The sequence below is a fragment of the Aptenodytes forsteri genome, unplaced genomic scaffold (assembly GCF_000699145.1).
Source record: "Aptenodytes forsteri isolate BGI_AS27 unplaced genomic scaffold, ASM69914v1 Scaffold68, whole genome shotgun sequence".
NCBI classification, from domain to species: Eukaryota; Metazoa; Chordata; class Aves; order Sphenisciformes; family Spheniscidae; genus Aptenodytes; species Aptenodytes forsteri.
The window spans coordinates 249131-272667 of record NW_008795382.1 but is presented as its reverse complement, the minus strand read 5'-3'; the positions used below and the strand labels follow the sequence as shown (position 1 = coordinate 272667).

Here is a 23537-nt window from a genome sequence, read left to right as displayed (position 1 = left end):
GCTCTCTCTGTGTTTGCAGGTTATCAGAGGGCCCATGGCTGTTGTTGAGCTCTGCAACAGAATGGTGTCACACTTAGCCCCACTGCTGACCGCAGGGAGGACAAAGGTCACCATCCAGCACAGGAATGTCGGTGAGTGGCACTGGCAGAGCTCGGGGAGGGCATCTCACCGGGACCCAGCTCAGTCATCCCGTCTGGTTTCCAGTCCCAAGTCCACTCCTGGCACCTCTCCTCCTGTGGCTCATCTCTTGCTAACCCGGTGGCTTTCTCCCCATTTCCTTCGTGCGGAGGTGTCACAGTGTGAAAGGCTCCTCTCACACTGTGAATTGTAAGAGGATTGTAAGAAATGCTTGGGCACAGGAGACAAACTGAGCCCAGATGCACATGGTTTGCACTGAAAGGGATCTGTCTGCTGCTGCTGCGAGTCTTGGCTGGGGTTATAATGTCCTTGTGGTACTTTGCTGTAGCAGTAGCTCTGGAGGAAGGCTGAACCCTGGTTCAGTAACTGATTTTACCCGTGCCACAGGGATGGAGGTCAGGAAGCTGGAACTAAGCAGGCAGGAACTGGGCAGGCAGGAGCTGAGCAGCGAGGTGTACCTGGTCCAGAGCCCTGAGAAAGGCAGGCACGACCTCATTGAAGTTCCCGCAGAAGAAGTGCAAAGACTGAAAGCCAGAGGTAGGTTATGACGCCTGTGCTTCCCTGGGTCTCCCCATGGCACTTCTGCAGCATCTTCCTTAATGGCAGGAACTTGTTACCCTGCACACATGCAGTCTGCAGAAGTGTGGGGAGGAGATGCCCTTGGTGAAAGGGAGATGGGCTGTGGGGGAGAGATTATCTACAGCCTCTCTACAGACACAGCTTGGAGCTGTGGGTGCCCTGGACCCCCAGTATCACACCCCCAGATTAAGGCAGCGGTGCTGAAGCATGGGCTGCTCAGAGCTACCCTGTGTGCTTGCACCCATCCTGCCATGCTCTATCCCTCCAGGTCTCCGCAGGGTCACGGTGAAAAACATGTGGTTCGGCTACGGCTCCCTGCAGCGCTGCCTGTCCGGCGCTGGCAGCAGTGCTGTCTTCCAGGATGTGGCTGCCTCTGACGGAGGACAGAAGTGAGTGAAACAGAAACCCCCCTGCACCCCAGGGCTGTCCCCTTAGCACCACAGGAGAATTCATTTCCAAGTCTGCGTTGAATCTCTCAGTGCCTCTATTTTGGGGTCACCTCCACCCTGCTCCATCCCATCCCGTTTGTCCTTGTCCCTGCTTTCTCCAATATGTGTGTGGTGACCGGACAACGGAAGGGGCTCCGGAGTCAGTGCTTTGTGGAGGCAGAGGCCCTTGGCACACCTCGGCCTGGGCTGTGTGGTGGGGCTGCCTGTGTGCCGTGATGCACTGCAGTGTGTCTTCTGCGTGCCTCTGGTTCCCCTGAGGCTATCTGCTCTGCTGGGGTGGGTTAGGGACAGAGCCTGTGGGGCTGCTGCAGGGTCCCCTCCGGCTGGGGCAGAAGCTGCTGGAGCCAGGGTGCCTCTGCAGATGGTGGCTCCCAGAGAGGGGCGGGAGGCAGAGCCCTGCAGCTCTCCGGGGAGCGCTCTGAACACTAGGTGGGGATGGCAGCCCGCACATCCCACCGCACACAACGCTCCTTCACTGGACCTTTGGCTCCACCATTGCGCTGCTCAGCTGCTAGCCACTTAGGATGCTCCAGTGCCTCATCTGTACGGTCACCTCCTGCAGTTACGGGGCCAGTGGTGGTGTTTTCTGCTTGCCAGGTAATCCGAGGTACTTTCTGCCCTGTGCCCAGGCCCTTTGCTGGTGGCACTGAAGCACTCCAGAAGTGGCTCCGGATCTCTCCAGCTGTCTTGTATAATGTGAGATCCTGTTTTCTGAGCTCATCTTGTGGTTCCTGTGCCGGTGAACAGCATGCTTTCCCTGACAGGTACCTGAGCACCACGGTGGGCACTGCTGTGATCTCATCCACTCTGCTCAGTGACTACCAGGAGATTAGCACGTCTGTGCGCTACCGCCTGCAGCACCGCGTCCAGGTACCCTGAGGAGGGGCTGTGCTTCCCAGCCATCTCCCCACCAGCAGCATCGCCCAGCCTGACCCAGCAGGCTGTGCCCAGCCTTGGCTCAAGGCCACCAGAGCTCTTGGACTTAGGGGTGTCCCATGCCCAGGTCTCTCACCTTGACTCCTGTTTCCCTGGGGAGGTGTTTGTCCTGTGCTGAACAGACCTTGTTGCAGCCTAGTGAATGAACTGCATCGGGCTGCATACAGTATGTGCATGGCTGTGTAATCTCTTCTTCTCCGTCTCTGCCTGCAGGACCTGCCCAATAAGCCAGTGGGGCCCATCTGTGCCTTCTGGAACTTCAGCCTCAGGTGCCTTGTTTCAGTTCGGGTCCCCAGATTTATGAGCTTTTTTTTCCACTGGAAAACCAAACATAACAATATAAATGTAATGGTAAGAGTAGGGATCTGTAATTCTTTGCCTGCTTTGCATGCTGGCATCCTCTATCTGCTGGAGTAGAGCGCTCTCCTGGGAAGATTTCCTTTGGAAAAGTCACTCACAAGCAAGTGACCTTTAATGAGGTATATACAACTAAAATGGAAAGCCCTAGTTAATTATGATTGTTGCCTGCAACAAAGAAGTCCAAGATATATAGCCCAACAGACATGCAGGACTCCCAGCCTCATAAATACTGCTTGCCATTGAGATGTGTTTTTGGGGAATGTCACTGCAGTGAGAGCACTGAGACTGTGATATATTATGGATTGGTAATTAAGTCATTCAAGTGCAAAAAACTCCTTAGGGTCCCTGTTTTGTAACAGGCATGGATCAGTTTGGGGAAGGTGGGAAGAGGGTGTTTTTGGAAGCAGATGGTTGCTGCACAAACAGTTCCACTAACCCTGCTCTGAATTTGATCTTCCCTTGGTACTGGGGCAGGCTCAGAGGGGCAGTGCTGCCAATGAGGACAGAGCTGATGCGGTGCAGCCTTGGTCCCTGCACAGAGAATTCAGATCTGGAGCTTTGCTGGCTGCCTGGGCAGCAGAGAGCAGCTGGCTGGCTGGAGACAGGCTGGCTTGTCCCGAAAATCAAGAGCCTGGTGGAACTGCACCGGGTACATGGCAGGGCAAGCTGATGCAGAGGATTAGACATGTCTGGTCCAGTGATGCTCTTGGTGAATGTGCTGTAAAAGGAGCTCTTCCCAGAGCCGTGCAATTACTGAGTTCTGTTTAAAGCAGTGAAGGCTGAACTGTGCTTTTTAATACACACATTGACACTAGACCTGTTTTCTTGTGCGTGCCTGACGGATAAGGGAAATCTGCTGAGACACAGGATGAGCCAAAGGGAAGTCCATATGGAGACCTGTCTCTGACATCCTTTTCCTCATTTCAACTCTGCTTCTGGGAGAATGAAATTCCCTTAGCGCCTTGGCTTTCTGTTGAAGTGGATGGTAATTTCCATGTGTTTTCTCTGTTTTTTGCTGCATGTTAGCCCAGATGCTGGTGGGATGTGGTCCACAGCCGGCTGCTCTGTGGTAACATCTCTCCCGGACTCCACTGCCTGTTTTTGCAACCACACCACGAATTTTGCTGTGCTGCTGCAGGTGTATGAGATGCAGGTAAGCGAGGAGCCTTTCTCTGCTGGTCTGTGGAGTGGATGCCAGACCAGTGAGCAGTCTGTGGTTAATTTGTGGGGTTTTTGTGTCTTCTGTTATTTCATGGTTGGAGCAGAGGACCACCAAGGAGGAGCTCACACTGCAGACCTTGACTTTTATTGGATGTGGAGTTTCCTTCTGTGCCTTGATAGTTACCTTCATTTTATTCTTGGCAGTTGGGTAAGAAAAGTCCAGACACTTGTAGCCTTCTCTGTATTAAAATTTGTTTGCTATTTTGCTTCAGAACAAGTATACAAACAAGGTATCCTTTGTCAGCGCGGGGTGATGCAGGTATGCGGGGCGAGGCTGGGGAGCTGCACTGGTGGTCGGTAGCAGAGGGGAGGGAGGGGAGCGGTTGTCGTTGGCTAGGGAGGGGGTGCAGTGCTGGTTGTTTCTGTGGAAATGCTTATATGAGCTGTGCACACACCTGAGTGCTCGTGGAAAGATTTTTGTCAATGACAATGTTTACCACAAAAGCTGCTCTGCTAGAGTTAATTTTTATAAAATAAATGGAGCAAAGACTATTTCTTCAATTGTAAACCCTTCTGTGTCACTTGGCAAGCACAGAGATCTGCCTTGTGAGCAGCTGTACCTGAGCGCACCCGCAGCACCAAGTGCTTGCACAGCAGGGCAGTCCCTTGCCTCTTTGGACTGTCATCTTTGCAGCGAGTAGCAGGTCACCCAGGCAGGTCTGCACAGCCCAGCAAGGACTAGTGAGAACATGTGCACCCTTTCATCTGACTGCAGCTGAGGGTTTCCTCTCTCCTTCCTCAGTGTCCCCAAGAGTGAACGAACAACTGTGCACAAGAACCTGATCTTGGCATTAGCTGCAGCAGAAGCTCTGCTCATGTTCAGTGAATTGGCCAAGACCAACCAGGTAAGCTCTCTAGAAAGTGTCCTGTTTGGCCAGCAGCACCAGGCCTGCTCAAACATTATTGTCAGAACAAACAGAATAGAACTGTAATCCCTTTTATTAATGTTTCATTAATTACCTGTAATTTGCTCTAGGAAAGAGTTTCTGTGGAAATGCTTATATGAGCTGTGCACACACCTGAGTGCTCGTGGAATACATCGTGCAATCCCTTGGGAAAATTTACCTCTTTCTTCTGACAGTTTGTTTCTGACAAAAAATCCATGAGGAAATTTAAGTAGTTATAAACCAGCAACATACAGTTCTGTCCCTTTTTGTGTCCTCTTCCACATCCTGGGGCTGGATCAAGTAGCTCTGAGATGAGAGACCTGCAAGGAAAGTCCAAGAACTGCAGGAAAAGATGCTATCAGTTCCCTCTTCTGTGGTTTGAGATGGTCACACAGATGAAATGAGTGTGAGCTGCAGCAGCTGGACTATTCATGTGTTGCAATTTTAAGAACTCTTCCTGGTGCTTGTGGATGTTTAAAGACATTTCTGCACATTCTGCAGCATAATTTGCAGGTTTCTCTCTTCTTCCTGACCACACACACTCAGAAGCTCCCAGAGGACTCCCTCGTGAAACGGCGTGTGATTTCTCTTCTCTCCAGGTGGTGTGTTTCACGGTCACTGCCTTCCTGCATCTCTTCTTCATGGCAGCCTTTTCATGGATGCTGGTAGAGGGGCTTCTCCTGTGGAGCAAAGTGGTAGCAGTCAACATGAGTGAAGACAGGAGAATGAAGTTCTACTATGTGACAGGCTGGGGTATCTACAGACTCCTCTGTGTTGGGTGCTCAGAAAAATGTGTCATTTTTTTGTCTAGCAAAAGTTTCAATAGGAGAGATTCCCGAACATTTGGTTTGATTCAATATGAGAGCCAGGTACCACTGCTCTGCCAAGGCTTTCTTACCTTTATGTGTCAAATCGGCCAGTCTTAGAGTATAAGTTAAAAAGCATTTCTGTTATTTTTCTAAATCCAAGAGTTCAATACAAAAAAATGGAGGAGGAAGTTTATGGCAAGTTCTTGTTCTTGGAGAGCATTTCTGCTGTCTGATAGTAATTAAAATTTAAATATGTTCCTGACTAAGCACTCTTTATTCTGAGTGAGCCCTTTAGGGACAGAATTTATTTGAATAAGCAGAGTTTCATATCAAAGAGGAGCCTCTTCAGGTCAGTGCTCCTTGCAAAACACACATCTAGTTGGACATTGGGCAACTGGTTCAAATATTTTGGATTGTTTTATGTCTTTGATTGTCCATTTTGTTAAAAAAGCAATCTGAGGAGTAAATTGCTTTGATCAGGACTCAGGACTTGGAATGCTTTATACCTAGGAGAATGATGCTGACAGCGTATAAATCTGGTCTTGCAGAGCCGGGACAGATTTCAGCTGCAGTAAATTGATGTTGCTCGTGGGGTTTCCGAGGCTAAGCTGGCTCACGCTGGAGCGTGCCTGGTCATGGGGGTTTTGAAGCAATTGTCTAGAGCACAGCTGACCCGAATGGGTCATCTCTGCTTTTCCTGGGGTTTAATCTGCGCTTTTTTTCTGCAGGCCTTCCAGTCGTTATTGTGGGTGTGACCCTTGCTACTTCCTTTAACAAGTATGTGGCAGACAACCATTGCTGGCTGAACGTTCAGACCAACGTCATCTGGGCCTTTGTTGGGCCTGTTCTCTTCATCCTGGCCGTAAGTGCCAAAGCTTGCTGGGAAGGTGTGATTCCTTCGTGTCTGGTTTTAGGAAAGCGTTGCAGAGTCAGGGGTGTCAGCACTTCTCTAGCTAAGGTGCTTGCTCGCAGGGCTCATAGTGCCTGCTGCTTTTATAGGACAATTTTTGTTATGCTTTATATATACTTTCACAAGACAAATAAAACTCTTTAACCAAAGCAGGTTTTTGATAGAAAAAAGTGCTTTAAGAAAAATTTTGCTGACCAGTTCTTGTATTGGCTGTTAAATTAGGAATGTAGATAAATGTGTAGGTTGACTGTGACATTGCCTTAACTAAAGGTCTGATTTTAATATGGGAACATCTACGTCCTTGAAGTAGTATCAGTATCATTATACAACATAGTAGCAGAAAAAGGTGCAATGTTTAAGGGGTCCAAAGTAGACACTAAAAAGGGAAGACATTCTGTAGAAGTTTTGAGGTAAGTTTTATAGATTTCATGCTTGTGTGGATAGCTCTATGAAGTATTTTACTCACTGCTTTCTCAGGAGTGATACATTCCTCCCCAGGTTCTGACACTTAGTTACTGAGTCCCCAGCAGAAAAGACTCACCCCGCTGGAGCTGAGGTTACAGAAGGTTGCTGGGTCCAATGGCTCTTCTCTGACAGGTGAACACCTTCGTGCTGTTCCGGGTGGTGATGGTGACTGTGTCCAGTGCTCGCAGGAGATCAAAGATGCTGACCCCCAACAGCAGCCTGGAGAACCAGATTGGAATACAGATATGGTGAGCAGGGAAGGGGCTGGTTTTCCTAGCCATGGCTGCTCTGGATAGGAAATGGTGGAATTCTGTTAAGCTGAGAGTCCTTGCCTTGGCGAAGTGAAAGACCATGAGTTGGGGTAGTCAGGGCAGAAACGATTTTCTCCTCCAGGGTAACTGTGCATCACCCAAAGGTAGTCTGTCTGCTCTAATGTCTATGCCACTGAGAAGCCCAGCCAGCAGTTTCAGCCTGGGGAACCCGGTGCTGGACTCCATCTGCACTCGCACTCCGAAATCTCGACACTTTGGGACAGGAGACTCTTGGCAGTGCCTGCTGAAACCAAAGCTACCCTGGGCCTGTTGGCATCACCAGGAGCAGCACTTTGGGTCTGGGAATGGCTTGTGTCTCCATCACCTACAGTGGTGTCAGTGTGTGTGGGAACGCAGGTGACACTGCCGAACGCACTGCCGAGCTGTCTGCCCCTTCGCTATCATTAGCCCGCCGTGCTGCTAAGCAGCTTGCTGGCAGGCATGCAGACGTCCTGTAAAACATCACCGTAGGGAAGTGAGGTAGCAGCTTGGGGTGTTTCAAGGAACCCAGGGACCCAACTGCGTGCCCAGTTTCCATGGAATTTTATAGTGCTCTGAGCCACAGTAGCGGCTCCTCTCCGCTTCGCAGAACATTGCAGTTTGAAGGGGTCATAACTGAATTTGTCTCACACCTATCCCATCCTTAGCACTTGTGTGTGCCCCTCAGCAGGATGCCAGCTGTAGAGAGTGCAGGGGTTTTGGCTATTTATCATTATAAGCATTTTCTATATGAGTTTGGGACTTGGTGGATTGAAAATAACGCTGGTGGGGATTACATACATGGGGAAAGAGGCGGTGTGGACTTTGTAATCAGTCAATATAGAGAGACCTCTAAAAAACTGCTGCTTGAGTCATTGCTTTATCATCCTTTGTGAATCTTTATTGTTGTTAGCTGGCGCCGGATACCCCTGCTAGACACGCATTGTTCCCCTGTATCATAAATAAATTTTCCCAAATTTACAGAAGCACAAAGATAGGGCATTGCTGGAGGGCAGGCTGACATCCATATGCTAATAAAACAAATACAGAAGCCCTCCTTGTAGCAGCAACTGGGGGGAAAATAGCTGTTTTCTCATGGCTGATGACGTCAAAGAGCTCCCTTCTTGCTAACTCTCAGTGGTAAATAAAGAGCAGGGCTGGCACACTGGGGGCTGGGAGGTGAAATATTTGGGTTTTCCCCTCTTAACTAATTTTGTTTGCAAAGGAATTTGTTCCATAGCTACCATCTTGGGTGCCTCTTGGTGGACACATCATCTGAAAGGCACTTGCTGGGGGAGGAGAGCTGTCTCCAGCACGGAGACAAGGAAAGTTTCTTCTAAACTGCAAGATACAGCCCAGGGTGCTCCTAAATCTGTGGAGCTCTTTCAGGGCAGATCCACTCAGTGCTCTGTAACCTAGTGCAAATGCCCCAGGCAGATCACGGCGAGACCCTGGGCAGGGTTTGCAGAGCCAGGAAGGACACTTGGCAGGCTGGGGCACTTTGCCAGGACACCCTGGGCTCAGGGACGTGGGGCACGACAGAGACCCCCATGGAGAGCTGGTGGCTGGGAAGTGGGTGCCAGTGCACAGTGTTTCAGCTTTGAAATGCGCCGAGGTAACCCTGAGCTCTCCTTCCTGACAGGGCCACAGCCAAGCCCATCCTGGTGCTGCTGCCTGTGCTGGGGCTGACCTGGGTGTGTGGGGTCCTTGTCCACCTCAGCATCATTTGGGCCTATGTCTTCATTGTGCTGAACTCCCTCCAGGTGAGTCCTGTACCAGATGGATCCTCACATCACAGCCAAGCAGGTATCTGCGGTTTCTTGTGCTTCAGTGTACTCTACCTCTCCTAATAGTTGGGGACCTTTGTCAGCTCTGAAGCCCAGCCCAGCTTTCCCAAGCCACTGTGCTGTTTTGTCTGAGGAAACTAAGTTCATGCTCCCAAGATAGGAAATACAGCTCTGGAGACCTTATTCATCTAATGGCCCTTCAGCACCAGTCTCTGGGGTGTCCTACTGGTGCCACAGCTTTCCAGTTCAAATCCTGTTTCTCATGTTAGATTTTCTGGCATTAGCATGGTTTCAAAATGACACTTACAAACTGACATGCTTGTAGGGAACTTCATTAAAGTTTTGATTTGGTCATTTAGTGGATAATTAAAATGTTAACTGTCCAGTTTAATGGGGCAGACATCCCACCTGCTATTTGCATCAGTGAAACGAGCCTCATTCCTACAGGGTAGGGATGGGCCGTGTGTGCCAGCATCACTGTTAGAACAGGGCTGTTCGTGGAGAGTGTCTCAAAGGTCACATCCAGCCATAGTGTGTTTGACTGCTGCTTAGATGGTGTGTGTTCTAGGATGAGTGTTTTCCATCTGGTTCATGTCCAGACATACTTAGAGGTTGTGGCCCAAGAACTGTACAGGCAGAACCACCTTGCCTTTGCCTGGAGGTCGGCTTTATTGCAGGGAGACGAGAGAAGAATTAAGAATCAAGGACTGAAAATCTTTACCCTTAAAACCCGTATTGTCTGCAGCCATGCAGCTGCTCCCCAGGGATGCTCCCAGTGCCCAGTGAGAGCTGCACTGCAATCTGATGGGATGCAGGAGTGTTAGGTGGAACAGATTGCGATGGCTGGTGATCAGAGCCTCGCACGGGGAGGCTGGAAGCATGTGTGCTGTTTCCAGCTCTGGCTTGCAAGACGTTGGGTGAGTCATGTCATCTCCTTCAGCCTCTTCATTCCTCTTTAGGTAGCATCATCTGGCTATCTTTTTAAGCCTATTTGCTTGTCTTGGAGTCTTCCAGGGCCATGGCTGTGACTACCATACTTCAGAGTCATGTTGTTAATATGTTAGTATTAATAGGGATCTCTATAGGGCCAAAAGTAATGTGTGTAAAAGCACGACGTGGTGTGTAAAGCAACATTTAATATTTGCTTCTAAGTTTACTGATTTCATCAAAAGAGTTTAAAACTTTAACCAGCCTGTATGTGGTTAAGAGAGCAAAGCGAATTGTATTAGTCACAGCAGCCAGGAGCGCTCAGTTCTGCACTGAGCTAGGACTGTTCCCAGGACCTCGGGATATCTAAAACTCAGGAACACATGGTGACAAGAAGTCCCAGAACATGTGCTTGTCACCTGCAATTCAAAGCATCAGCCCCCTTGTTGGCAGAAGCTTTCCAAACCTCGAGAGAAAGCAGCTATAGATGGAGCTAGAGAAGCATTGAACACCACTGCTCCTGACATGTGCAGGAGAGAATGGTCCCAAGGCGGACGGCAGAGCTCTCTGCAGGCAGGCAGTTACTGGCGGCAGGGAGACAGCCGGGGGGAACAGGCAGGGACTCAGTCCAACCCCTGGGGCTAAGACTATGCCAGCACAAATAGCGCCTGGGGGTACCCACACAGTCAGTCCTGTCCCTTTGCACTGGATATTCACAGACATATTTTTCAGAGTCCCTTGCCCAGTGCTTGAGGACAAATCCTACTCCAGGGGATCCAAGTCAAGAGAGCAACTGGGTGCTACCCTCCAAACCATCGGGATCCAAAGAGTTCTCCACCCCCATCTCCCTTTTTTCTTTGGATTCAATAGAAATTGGCTCCTGCTGTAGCTTTCACTTATGGAGCAGCAGAGTTTGCAGTGCTTCCCTCTGGCATACTTGGCCCGTTTCAGTGTAGCATTGGCCCAGCTCTCCAAGGGTGAAATGCAGGCGTTATCACCACGTGCACAAGATGGGTGGTTGCTCCAAGGCATGTTCTGCCTGTGGCTGGCGCTGGTCCAGCAGCCGGGTGCTGCTCACGCACATCCGTCGGCTCTCAGATGGGGATGTTCCAAGGCCAGACAAGGGCCGCCTCTCTGCATCTCCGCTATTAAGTATATCAGAAGGGTAGCAGGAGGCCTGTCCTAACCGTAATTAAATATAGCATCAGTTCTCCTTTCCTCCTCATGCTGTGCTTAGGTTATTGAGCAGAAGAGAACTGCTCAGGGCTGTGAAGGGATGAGGTGAGCAGAGCTGAGAACAGCACCAGCATCTTTTCATTCACAGAAAAAAAACATTTCTCAGCTTGGGTGAACTCCATCAAGACCAGCAGAGAGGCAGATCAGAGCACAGCATCCCAGCACCATCCTGGCAGTCTTCCTCTGCCTTGCTTCAGTGTTTGTGCTGTAAAAACATAAGCACGTGTATCACACCAGAGCGGTCCTGCTGAGGACCTCGAGCTTGGTTAGCCTTCAGGAGAGCTGCTTTCCAGTAGCACTCAGGGCTGCTCTTCCCTCTGCAACCCAGCACTGGCAAGGGAAATGCCATGACAAATTCCCTGGTTCAGTGACTGCTAGTACCCCTTGATTGTGGCCTGACAACGTCAGGGCCCAGACTACATCCTCCAGGGCTCACTCAGCCTTTTATTCATCACTGATGCCAGCAGAGGGGCTGTGGGGTGCTGGCTGTGGTAACGTGGATGCTGGGCATATGGTTGGTTTTTTTTCCTGAAATGAATAAATGTGTCCTCTGGATGATACATCTCCTGAGACTTTCTCTCACAAGCCATGACATCTGCCTTGGGTGAGATAGGAACTGAGGTGTTTGCTGGATCAGGATTTGTTTTCTTCCCTTGCTTTCTAAGTTATTGCTGCTTTTGTTTTTCTTCTTTCTCCTAAAGCTCAGTAGGAGCCGTGGCTGTTGTGTGGACAGATAGCCGAGGGTTTGCCTGTGGATATACTGTGATTGTTTGCCTCTGTCCCTTGATTACCAAGTTCAGGTCAATTTGCAGATTACCCTAGAAGTGAAATTGTGATGCTGGTGGGAAGCTGTGGAGTTGAGAGAAAGCAGGGATAAAACCATCCCATTTCATCCCCTTTGCTGACTGTCTTATGGATCGCCTTGGAATTTCCTTTAAGGCCAGTGTGCTTCTTCATGCGCGTCTTGTGCAGGAAAGTTTTGCTGCTGTGGTTGTTTGTTTGTTTGACTGCTTTCTGTTTATGTGCGGAAACTGAAGCCTGTCTTCAAGGTTACTCTGTGCGTTGACACCAAACATGACAACTCCTTCTCCAGCCAGGCAACACAGGAATTCAGCCTAGTGACTGAAAAGCAACACGGAGCGGTGCTGCGCCAGAGGTGGCTGTGGTGGCTGGCCTGCAGGTTGGCGAGCAGGCGGCAGCACCTTCCCTCCAGCCCACAATTTCGGAGGTAGCAGCACCAACACCCTGCCAAGCACCCAATGCTGGGTGGAGGTGCCTGCTGTTAAGAAACAGTGTAAGCAAAACCTGCTGGCTTCATTTGAACTTGTAGAGCTGGAAGGGTGGTCCTGAGGCTGGCTCAGGGCAGGGACTTAAAGAGCCACTCGCCCATCTCCAGTGACAGGGGAGCAGGAGACGGCGTTGCTCCCAGGTGGGGTGCGTGCAGAGGGACGGATGGACACCAGGCAGGAGCATCCATCCCGCTCTGCGGGCGTGCTGCGCTGGCCCCCGCGCTGGGACCCCAGCGCGCCTCCCCCGCCGTAAGCGGGAAGCCGCAGGGGCCGGGGCATTGCGGGCCCTGTTGGGAGAAGATGGCGCGCGGGCAGGAGCACGGGCAGGAGCGGGCTCCTCCAGAGCTACGGCTCTGCTTCCGCCTGCCGCTGCAGCTGGGCCTCCTCTCTTTCCTTGCTCTCCTCCCAGCCGACCTCGCCGCTCCCCCCCTCCCCACGCTCATCCAGAATGATTATTTCAAGGAAGACCTGCCTTGGCAGCCTGACCAGAAATCTGGTCTGGGGGAGTGACCAGCATTGCTGGCTGAAGGACAGGTCATGGCACGGCGCCAGGGTACTGCTACCATTACGCCTGCCAAGAGCTCGCAGATGAAGAGCAAGGCTCATTGAAGACAAGATGGATTACTTTTCTTGCTGCAGCTGATTTATCTAGCTGCGATAACAAACACCCCACAGATATAACATAAATCTGGTGGGCCAGATAGGGCTGCCTTAAGGCCAAAATCGTTGGTCTGGAGCTGTAATTAGCCCCAGGCTGTGGCCTCCAGGCGATGCTCGCTCCGGTCCTGCCCCAGGCACTTTCCCACAACACATCCCGCGCTGGCCCCGGGCACATAGCTGTGGCCGAGCATTTGGTTGTGGCAGAGCGTGTCATTGCTTGCTGGTCCTTGGTGTGTGCACGCAACAGCACCAGTTCGGTGGGTAGGGAAAGGGTGGCCGAGACTGTGCTGCCAGAGCCCCAGCGTGCCGGCAGGATGGAGAAAGCTCTGTCCAGTTTGGCGCTGAGCAAAGCCTCTGGATCTGTACCCCACTGAATTTGGGTCACAGGATCCTGTTAACGCTGTGGTCTGTCACTGTGTGGGACAGGGGAACTGTCCCCAGCATCATGCTGCACTTGGTCTGCGAGAGGCTGGTGAAAGCCCCCACCCCACCCCAGGGTCGGCGCTCGGCAGGAAGGGAGGTCTGCTTCCCAGATTTCAGTTCCCTTTGCAATTAACTCCTGGTGGTTTCTGCTTCTGAGATCTGAAGGAGGTGTTTCCTGGGGGATTTTGCATGCATGAGTGAATGGGAGTGTGGGAGAGCTCAGGCTCAGGGAGCTGAGTGCCCAGTGAGAGATGCCCACTCCCCCTAAATGAAATGGGGGGAGAGGAGAAGGAAGAGGGACTGGGGCAGGGACCACCTCTCCTTTGGACTCTTTGTGAAGAGCCAGGTCTCAAGTAGGATTTTAAGGAAGGTCCTTCCTGCCCAGCTGTCCCTGGCTGTGCCGTGCCCACCGTCTGTGCCTCTTCCCCTTAGCCCGGTCCTCACCCATTCTAGTGCTCATCAAACTCATTTCCTCCCATGCAAAGTAGCAGAAACCAGCTGTACATCTCTAACCCTTCCTGTGCTCTCTCCTTTTCAGGGCCTGTACATATTCCTGGTCTATGCAATCTATAACAGCGAGGTAAGAGATGCCCCTGGCTGAGGCTCAGTCACCCTTCAGAGCAACTGTTTATTAGCAGTTGAGGGGGTAGCTGGGCTTGTAGTAGGTACGACAGACAGCATAGCCCCAACTGTGCTTCTGGGACAGCAGTTGCTTTTTCTCCATGACTTGCTGGAGGATCTCTTGCTCTGCTAGAGCTGCTGTGGCCCTCTCTTATGTCCTTGCTCTGTTCCAGGTGAGGAATGCCATCCAGAGGATGAAGGACAAGAAGAAAGCACTCTCATTCACAGTAAGTCACAAGGAAGCCCTGCTACCCTGCTTCGTTCATCATGCACCCACCAGAGCAAGGCCCTAGATGTACGTTTGGTCTACTTTGAGGAGATGATGTTGGAAAGAAATGGGTTTTTTTTAATTTTTTGTCTCCCATCTTTGCAGTCCTGTTGGACAACGCAGACCCAAAGATAATCTACCCTGATTAGGCAGCAGCCTGCTGTACCAGGGTGGGATGGGAGTCAAAGTCCCAGGGGCTGCAGTGCAGATGAAATCAATCTTTAAAGTTGGACCTGGATCCAGCAAAGATGCATGTTGCGGTTTTCACTGTCCTGTATCTCTTCCCCATCATTACAGAACTGCTCTCATCCCATCAACTACTTATCAAGTCCAAGAAACACAACCTCCTGGGAGACAGGGAAACTGAGTCCTTCTGCAGCTGAGAGTGCCTTGTCGAGCCCTGTGCAGAAAGACCCTCCAGTGAAGAACATCACCAACAAAGGTAAAAAGGGTTCTTGCTGTTAGCCCAGGGTGTGTGATGAGACCTCAGTAAAATTGTTATTCCCGAGGCTTGAATTTTAGTGCACGTTCACTTGGCACTGCATTGAACCTGTTTGCACACTGTGCCTAGGTGAGCTTGGGGTCTGGTGCTGCAAATGCAGCACGGGATGAAAGATTCCCAGGGCAGGCAGGGATCGTGTGCGTGTGGATCTCAGAGGGATCAGGTTCATGCCTGCAGGCTGGCTGGGCGTGGGCAGGGGGGGTCTCATCACTGTGTTATGCAGCATTGCTTCCTCTTGAGGCAAGAATCCGTGTTTGTATTTTAAAATTAATTTTCTGGAGAAGGCTAGGCAAAGGTGGCAGTAGGAAATAGGGTTCTTAGCTTTGGGGAAAAAAGGTGTTGCATGCTCCAACCAGTTTGTGGGTGCAATTATGCAGGTAACCTGTTTGGTCCCTTTGCTTCAGTGGGAGATACTTAGGGGACACAAAGCACTGAGTTCTTGGTAAAGCATAAATAATTCTACTCTCTAGTCTCCAAACTCATTTTGCTGCTTCACCCCCTAGGAAATTTTGGAGCCAAAATTCCCATGGGGATTTCATCAATTATGTCACCCGAGAGACCGGTATGTAATGTCTTCTGTTATTCTTCCACCTTCATCCACACACAGAGCGTAGTAGTTACGTAGGAATGGTGTCTAATGGTTCCAGCGAGGGGCTGGGGCTCAGGACACCTGATAGTGTTACCAGCTCTGGCACAAGCTCAATGTTTTATGTTGAGCAAGTCCTAGAAGCTGCCTGACTCATCCACGCTGTGTGCAGACTGAGGGTAACGCCGATCCCCCTCTGTCCCAGGGTGTTACAGAAATTGCTGAGTGTTGGCGAGGGACCAGGCAGCGTGCTAGCACAGCGTGCGTGCTCTCCTCCTGAGGGCCAGTCCGGACACACGGCCTGTCTATCAAAACCAAGAAGGTTTTGATACACATACTGAAGACTCTGGTTTATTAAAATACCTACTCATTATTAGCGATGTATTGATTTAAGCCATTTAAATCATTTGAGGTGTGTGTTTTCGTGCCCATAGCGGCCACTCCTGGTAGTCAAGCCAGATGCAACTGAGTGTTTGCTGTCTTGTGTAGGAGCATAAGATGGAGAGCAAGGTGGGCTGGCAGGCAGGAGCTCCTGGCCAGTGACCTGCCTTGGCTGTGCTGTGAGGGCAGGGCTTGGCTCAGGAGGCGATTGCCTGAGCTGGGGCTGGCCTGGGCAGGGGCAGGCAGCAGAGAGCAACAGGGGAGAGCGCATGTTCTGGGGGCCTGAGAGGAGGAGGCCCCAGAACGGCCCATTTCCAAGGCGAGAGCTCATGCCTGAGCCGATGGGGAACCAGCCCCGCTGCTGCGCCGGGAGGGTGATTGTAGCATAGAATCATAGAATCATTAAGGTTGGAAAAGATCTCTAAGATCATCGAGTCCAACCGTCAACCCAACACCCCCATGCCCACTAAACCATGTCCCTAAGCGCCTCATCTACACGTCTTTTAAATACTTCCAGGGATGGGGACTCAACCACTTCCCTGGGCAGCCTGTTCCAATGTTTAACCACTCTTTCAGTAAAGAAATTTTTCCCAATATCCAACCTAAACCTCCCCGGCACAACTTGAGGCCGTTTCCTCTCGTCCTATCGCTTGTTACTTGGGAGAAGAGACCGACACCCCCGTCGCTACAACCTCCTTTCAGGGAGTTGTAGAGACCGATGAGGTCTCCCCTCAGCCTCCTCTTCTCCAGGCTAAACAACCCCAGAATGAACAGAAGGAGCCAGTGAATTTGAGCCAGTAAAGCACCAAGCTGAGGTTGGTATGGAGCAAGGCAGGAGACTTCCCCCAGGGACAGCAAATTAAAATTGGGCCGCAGGGGCTCGCTGTCCCTGCGGTGGGCGAGCTGCATCCGTCCAGGGAGGGCAGGCTGGGTTGTGCTGCCTACAGGCGTGTGATGTAGAGCTCAGCGAGGTATGGCCTAAAGCAGGGAACAATTTAAATTTGACTACTCTGATACCACTTCCATCTCCCACTATTGAAATGATCATCAGTCCTTGTGCACTTGACATACAAGTGCTGTAATTTCCTCAGAATAAAATCCAACACTACTTTCATATGAGTCTCTCACTGAAGGATCTCTCTCCTTCTCTAATATTTATCCTTTGAAAACCTGTGTCACATAGACAGCTCTTATTTATCCAATAGATAATACTTCTATAGCTGGCATATCGTTTTGAAGCCACTCAATAAAATCCATATTTTCATCTCTCGTGATTTATATTGTGGTTAATGCTGTTCCTCCCCTCGTGCTGAACGCTGACCGGGATTCATTCACAGGTGATGCTTTTCTCAGCCAGCCAGGTGCTGGCTGTGTAAACTGGGACCAGGGCCAAGCTCCTGGCACCAGATACGAGACGTGGGCCAAAGGGATTAGGCCAGGGGCCTGAGTTTCCTAAGGCAGGGAGCATTAGGAGGCAGCAGATCCCCTAAATGCCAAGGCCGTGGCATTTCCTAGCAGGCAAAGACAGAAAGCGCTTTCCTCTGTGTGAGGGTCACCGAGGATTTCGCTGTATCTTTGCTGCTTAAACATTGCATTTTTAATGTACTTGTTTCCTTTCTAACTAACATGGATGCAGCAGCCTTCAAAAGGTGAGGCTGCTGCCGGTGCCTGCCTGGGGAGAGGGCGCACGGCCCCCTGCCCACGCAGATCAGTGCTGCGGCAATGCGGCTCTCGGTGCTCCGTCGGTGTGAGCCCCGCGGCGCCGAGCCAGCCAGGGCTGCGGGGGGCTTCCATCCGAGCCCCGTCTTCACCGCAGAGGTGGTTGGCGCACCTGTGCCCCGGGTGGTGCTACCCTCCGCTGGATAGGGGCTGCTTCGGTGCTGCTTTCTCCGCTCGTTAGTTACATAAGTCAGTGCTGTTTTTCCTGCTCCCTGGCTAAATGAGTCATGGCACTCGCTGGAGGAACGGTGAATTAAGAATGTCACTGGCAGCTGCACAATAGTTTGGATGAAGAGAAGACGCTACTTAAAAGCATTTGAAAACACTTAAAATGACAAAACACTGAGCGAGTGAAGATACAAACATAGACGAGATGTTCTTTGTGTTTCAGCTTTTTTAAATGTTGTTTGGTGATATTTATTGCTGTTGGGCTGGGAGCAGGAGTTTCACACCTCACAGAGCATTAACCATCGCTTAAGCACAGGGTACAGGCTTGTGCGTGCTCTTTCCACCACAGCACGGGGGAGAAAGTTCTCTCTCCTCTTCTCCTGAATTTTCCTGTAGTCTCCAGCACAGTGTCCAGCCCGCTGGGTCACCTCGGGGCAGGGGTCCCAGGAGAGGGCGAGCGGAGCGGGGCAGCAGCTCACCTCGCAGGCACTGCCGAGAGGTGCAGCTGTGTCCAGGGGCACTCTGCAAGGTGCCCATGCCTCGGGGACCGGGATGAAGGCTCCAGTTCCCAGCCTGTGCGGTGGCTCAGTGGGAGGGAGAGTGTGGTGCAGCAGCTGGGTGCTTGGGAGCCCTGCCAGGCCTCGGGGAGCGTGCCGAGGGGTTGCCAGCAGCAAAGCAATCAGACCTGTACCTTCTGCTAACAAATGTTCTCCCCTCTTTCAGGCTGTAGAGCTGACAGCGTTCAAATCCTCAGGTAACATTTGCCTACATAATTTTCTTTAATTTTTGTTACTGCTGATACTGGTTTCTGTGGTTGCATGGTGGAGTGCTGCCCAGAGGGCAGGTGATTTTTTGCTCAGGCTTTAGGAAGCATTTTATTTCCAAACTGCTGTGGTGGGTGCAGTCCTGGGCAGGCTGTTGGGAGATCCATGTCCCCCTGAACAGATAAGGGAGAAGGGGGGGTATAAAGCCCTGGCAGCTCTGCTGGTGCTGCCTGCGCTGCCTCTCCCTGGCAGCACTGGTGGCTCAGCTGAGGGTGCCCATCTCACAGAACCCACCTGGTTTCTCCCCATGTCTCTGCATCTTTCTTGCTGCCTGTCCGTGTCTGCAGCTTGCTGCACACCAGCTCCCTGGGCCCCTCCATGGCAGCAAAGCTGCAGGTCACAGGCCTTGGCAGGCAGCAGAGGGGCAGTGGGTACCTGCAGGTACCTGATGCTGAGCGCTCTGCTTGTGCACCCCGGCACAGCCAGTCCTTGAGGCACAGCAGGGACCGGTGCACCTTGCTGCTTGGCAAGACCTGGGCTTCTTTCAGGGGTGGCAACAGCTCTTTGCTGCCATGGGGTATTTTAAACCAGCAGCTGCTGCAGGAAGCGCTGGCGGGTGTTAGAAGTGACTTGCTCCCGAAGAAGGGCAGCCAGGGAAGGTGGGGTGTTCAGATGGGGCTGGATTTATGAGCTTAAAAGCAGCCATTTAGCTGCTTCTGTTTCAGGTTGTAGAAAGGCCAATGTCACCATGGGGGTGGGTAGAATTAAAACCAGAAATCCCTCCTAAGCCCCAGACCTCTGCTCAACTGCAGTGCTGGGGAGAGGCTGGCCAGCCGCAGCTCCCTGCTCCCGGCCCAACTTCCCTGCCTGGCTTTGGGCAAGTCACCAGCTCCTCCGGGTACGGGTGTAGCATATTTAGCTTTTTTTTTTCACCAACCACTGCTGAGTACTCCCAGCACCCTCAGTGCAGTCTCTGGATGGGGTCACTCAAGCAGACAGTGCAGTGAAGAAGCACCGGGGATGGATTGATATTATTTTTTCTGCATTGTAACATTTTCTTTTGTCAAAGGAAGCAGTGCATTAGCAGGTTTCTGATTTTGCTCCACATTAAGTGTCTAAGCAGGGCATGCTTAGACTATTTTCGAGACGATGCCACCCAGAAGCATTGCAGCTTTCCTCCCCACAGTGGACACATGAGCAAGGCAGAAACGGTGGCATCCAGGAGTAAATGTGCTGCGGCATTTCAGGCATAGGAGTGGGGTCTCAGAGACAGCAAGACCTACACCCAGCACGTGTATTTGTGCTCTGTCCCCCCACACCCTCACCCTCGCCTGCTCCTGCATATTTTAATCTAGCCACATGTGTAATTAAACTCCAGCTGTGCAAAGAGGCGGGTTGTTTAGTTTGGTTTTGTTTTCTCAGGTAAGCCCTCAGTATATTTTTAAAAGCCTGGGTCTGCCCAGAGGATGGTGGGGATGCCAGGCTGGGCTCGGTGCCTACCCCCTCACGCGCCGGCTGGTGCATAATGGCCGTGGAAGCAGCCGGTGGGTGCAGGGCAGCTCAGTGCATGGCCACCCCCTCCGCTAGCACCGAGGGCGGCTCCTCGCGCACCCCGGGGCAAGGGAGCCCTTGGTTGGGCAGTCCTTCAGCCTGGGGTGAACGAGAAGATCTCCTTGAACCAGAAGAGCACTCCTCTGCACACTTGTGCATGTGCAGGCCGGCATGCGGCACAGCGCTGGTGCCGGCTACACTGTGCTGCTCTGAGGCACCGGGCTCAAAGACAAGTGCTTCCAGCCATTAAAAAAAATAAAAGGCAGTAACGCCCAGCTGTAGTAATGCCTGGAAGACCCCAGGGCAGCTCAGCGTTGCACAGGCTCCCGTCTTCACAGCTTGTTCAACAGAGCAAAATGCTGTGCAGCTCTTGGGGATAACAGCTGCCAGGGCAAGCAAACCATAAACCTGTGTGCCTGATGATGAATGAGAGACAAATCATTTCAACAGACACTGCTTCCCCTCTTCTATTTATTTTCTCTTAAAATAGTTTATTGAAAAGAGACATATTTTGCCCCCGGTATCTTTATTTGAAAATTTCTAGCCAGCTTTAATGAAAATTATGGTAGTACCAGCAGCAGGCTTGCAGGAGGTCGTGCAGAGACCCAGGAGGAGCCTGCCTGCCCCACAGTCCAGCGGGGAGAGCTGGTGGGCAGGAGGAGCGCTGGACCCTGGGCACTGGTGAGAGACTCGGGGCTTAAATGACTTGCTCGCAATCTCCCAGGAAAGCTGTGCTGGATCTGCGGTGGGATCCACCTCTTCTCTGCTCCAGCGCCTCAACTGTGGTCCTGTGAGAGCTGTGGGCATCACACTGGCTCAGTCCAAGTGCAAGAGGCAGCCAGTGGGTCCATGGGGGGCGGTGGGGGTGGGCTCCCAGCGGTGCGTTAACATGTGTGAGGATGAGGGCGGATAAAATGCAGGTAAATACCAGGTCAGTTTCAGAACCACAGAAATGAGGAGTTTTGCAGCGTGGCTGTGGTCAGGAGGCAGGCGTGGGCTGCGCTCTGCCCTATGGATCCCTCCCCGCCTCCCCACTGCCAATATTAGGGCTCCCCCTGCAAGGACTCAATTCACTCGGAGAGGCCGCATGTTTCTGCAGTAATGAGCTCCAGCCCAGCTGTACAAAGCTGTGCATTGCAGCGAGCACACTGCCCGGATTCATTACACCCTTTATGTAAGCAGGGGATGGCCGGGGGGGTTCACATATTTGCACAAACAATAAGTACCATCTTCCTTGTCTTGGCAAACAAGAGCTCCAAGAGGCCTCCACATCCTCCATCTCTTCAAGTGATGGCTGCTTTGTTTCCCCACGATAATTTCATTATTCTGTTTGAATACATTTATATGTTGCTAAGCCACACATAGCAACATGGATCTTGTCTCCATGGCCCAGCCTTTCTGTGATCAATATTGAGTAATTCTGCAACTCTCGCCATACCATGTTAAATAAGATTGGTTTTAAAATAGTAAGGAAATTATGAATCTTTGGGATTCAAAGCCAGTAAAGCACTTGAATGTCGTGGGCACTCAGAGAAATGCAGACCTCCCCGTGCCGACCCCGCTGGGCTGCCCTGTGGTGGAATCACCGCTGCCATCCATGCCGTGGTCCTTCCCGATGGGCAGAGGTACCTTATGCCCTGACAGAAGGAGGTGCAGCCCATGCGACATCAGTGCTCTCTGCCACGGTAGCACTGGTATTTTCATTAAATCCCATTTAAACCTCATTCTTCAGCGCTTTCAGAGCTTGGCGCTGAGCACAGTGGGCTAATTACTGAGCAGGGGGAAGAAGTTTCTCCTTACAGCCCCGGCCCCGTGCACGGAGGCTGCTTTGGCTCCCTGCCACAAGGACCATATTTCAGATACCCCTAAAGGGGCAGGGGGGGCTGTGGGATGGCAGAGCCGCACCAGCGAAAGGCAGGGCTGGCTGTGCTCCGTTCTACGTGCTCCGTCCTATGGCAGGTTTGGGCTGTGCTTTCTCCCAGCGTGCTGTGGGACCCCCACCGGTGCACCCGCTGCCCCGGACCCCTGCCCTCCCCTCCCTGCTGGCGCAGCTGAGACCGTCTCTCTTTTGCTTTAGGTTTCTGAGAAGTTTCTGGGTGACGGGCCCACAACACCGAGTCTCTTCCAGCAGCCGGGAGGACGGCAGGTCGGAGGAGCTGGCTTCCATGCAGAGGGCTGTCCCAGCCCAGGCAGAGTTGTTAGCCCTGTGCTTCTTCCTAGCAGCATGTGCAGACAAATCCAAGGCAGGACTGGGGTAGCGTGGGGTCTCACGGGGCTGCATCTGCTGCTGAAGACTGCCCTGCTCCTCTCCAGGGGCAGGCAACCAACAGGCAGGTACTCATTGTGACTCCTGCCCAGCCTGCGTGCTGGCCTGGGGGTCCCCGCAGCTCATGTAGCCTCTGCTGGGGCAGCCAAGCCTGACCTCGTGCAGCGCGGTCGCCAGCCACCCTGCAGCACTGCCGGCAGCACGTGGTTGTGTGTGTTTGTTGTTGCTGCCAATAGAGTTTGTTTAGCTTGGGGGACCTGGAGCAGGCGGCATGGCAGAAAACCCAGCTTTGCCCGTGGCAGCTGTGCCCAGGCGGTGCCCCCGTGCTCCCGTGCAGGCGGGGATGGCTGCCTTCCCTGACCCCGCTGCTGGCCCATCGCACTGCTCTGCTGGGGCAGGGCTGGGGACAGGCCGCATAGGAAGCACATGCACTAAGGAAGACAGCGGCTGGCTTCAAGTCTTTTCTAAAGCAGCTGACTTCAATAGCATCTTCTGCTGTTTAGGACAAAAATCCTCTCCCTGCTCCTCCTGGGGCTCCCACCCTGCTGGCGTGGCCCCTCGCCAGCTGGGGTTATGTTTTCTTTCCCTCTGTTCTTCGCATCTGACATTCTCCTGTTACCTCCCTAGTGTTTAGAGCACATAAAACGTGTCGGGGTTTTTGCTGATTATGATGACAGTAAATGCTGATTTTAAAGGCAACCTTCTCTCCTTGTTGCAATGTATCCATGGGAATGGGATCGTGTTCAGGCGCAGCAGCGTGCCGTGGCTTTACATGGCTGAACGCAGGGGAGGGTGGCTTGGCCACGGTGCAGGGGACCAGGGCACTGCATTCTCCCATGTGCTGTCTCCCGTGTTGCACTGCGTTCCCTGGTCTCAGCACAGCGTGTGCTGGCCAACATGCATTTAAGCGCTGTTGGGAACTGCAGCCCTAGAGCAGCCCTGTGCTGGTCAGAAGAGTGAGATGTGAGTGCAGTGCTCCAGTTATCAGTGTCAGCCAAGCAGCATCTCCAGCTGCTGGGATCAGGGAGAGCCAGGGTATGGGGCACTTCCCAGCACTGAAATACTTACAGACAGGTCATCAAAGCTATTGCAGAGCTCTGTGCTTTGCTGTAGTTTCACTCCCTGCCACAGTGCACAGCGTGCCGGGGGCTCTCGGCCACAGTGAGCACCAAGGGCTACATGAAAAATCCCGTGTCTAAGCTAATTGCCCATAAATGTTGTCATTTGTGAGTTCGCTTGCAAAATACACTCAGAGTCGCTATGGCAATTCCCAGCGCCACTTTGAACCAGATTCTGAGTCACCAATGCCTTGAATCACGCCACAGCAGCGACACCCACCCCGCAG

General features: G+C 52.1%; 1 protein-coding gene across 1 annotated transcript in view; it reads left to right on the top strand.

The window, feature by feature from the left end:
• ADGRD2 (adhesion G protein-coupled receptor D2) overlaps positions 1-19603 on the top strand; it is a 28082-nt gene extending 8479 nt beyond the window's left edge. Inside the window, exons 10-27 of the mRNA XM_019472416.1 lie at positions 20-131; positions 526-675; positions 986-1106; positions 1931-2036; positions 2316-2371; positions 3489-3615; positions 3728-3831; positions 4426-4528; positions 5170-5323; positions 6108-6241; positions 6887-7002; positions 8687-8807; positions 13905-13946; positions 14161-14214; positions 14553-14697; positions 15261-15319; positions 18335-18365; positions 19488-19603. Coding sequence (XP_019327961.1) covers positions 20-131; positions 526-675; positions 986-1106; positions 1931-2036; positions 2316-2371; positions 3489-3615; positions 3728-3831; positions 4426-4528; positions 5170-5323; positions 6108-6241; positions 6887-7002; positions 8687-8807; positions 13905-13946; positions 14161-14214; positions 14553-14697; positions 15261-15319; positions 18335-18365; positions 19488-19603 — 1851 coding nt within the window. The remainder of the gene's footprint in view (positions 1-19; positions 132-525; positions 676-985; positions 1107-1930; positions 2037-2315; positions 2372-3488; positions 3616-3727; positions 3832-4425; positions 4529-5169; positions 5324-6107; positions 6242-6886; positions 7003-8686; positions 8808-13904; positions 13947-14160; positions 14215-14552; positions 14698-15260; positions 15320-18334; positions 18366-19487) is intronic.
• The last annotated feature ends 3934 nt before the right edge of the window (positions 19604-23537 follow it).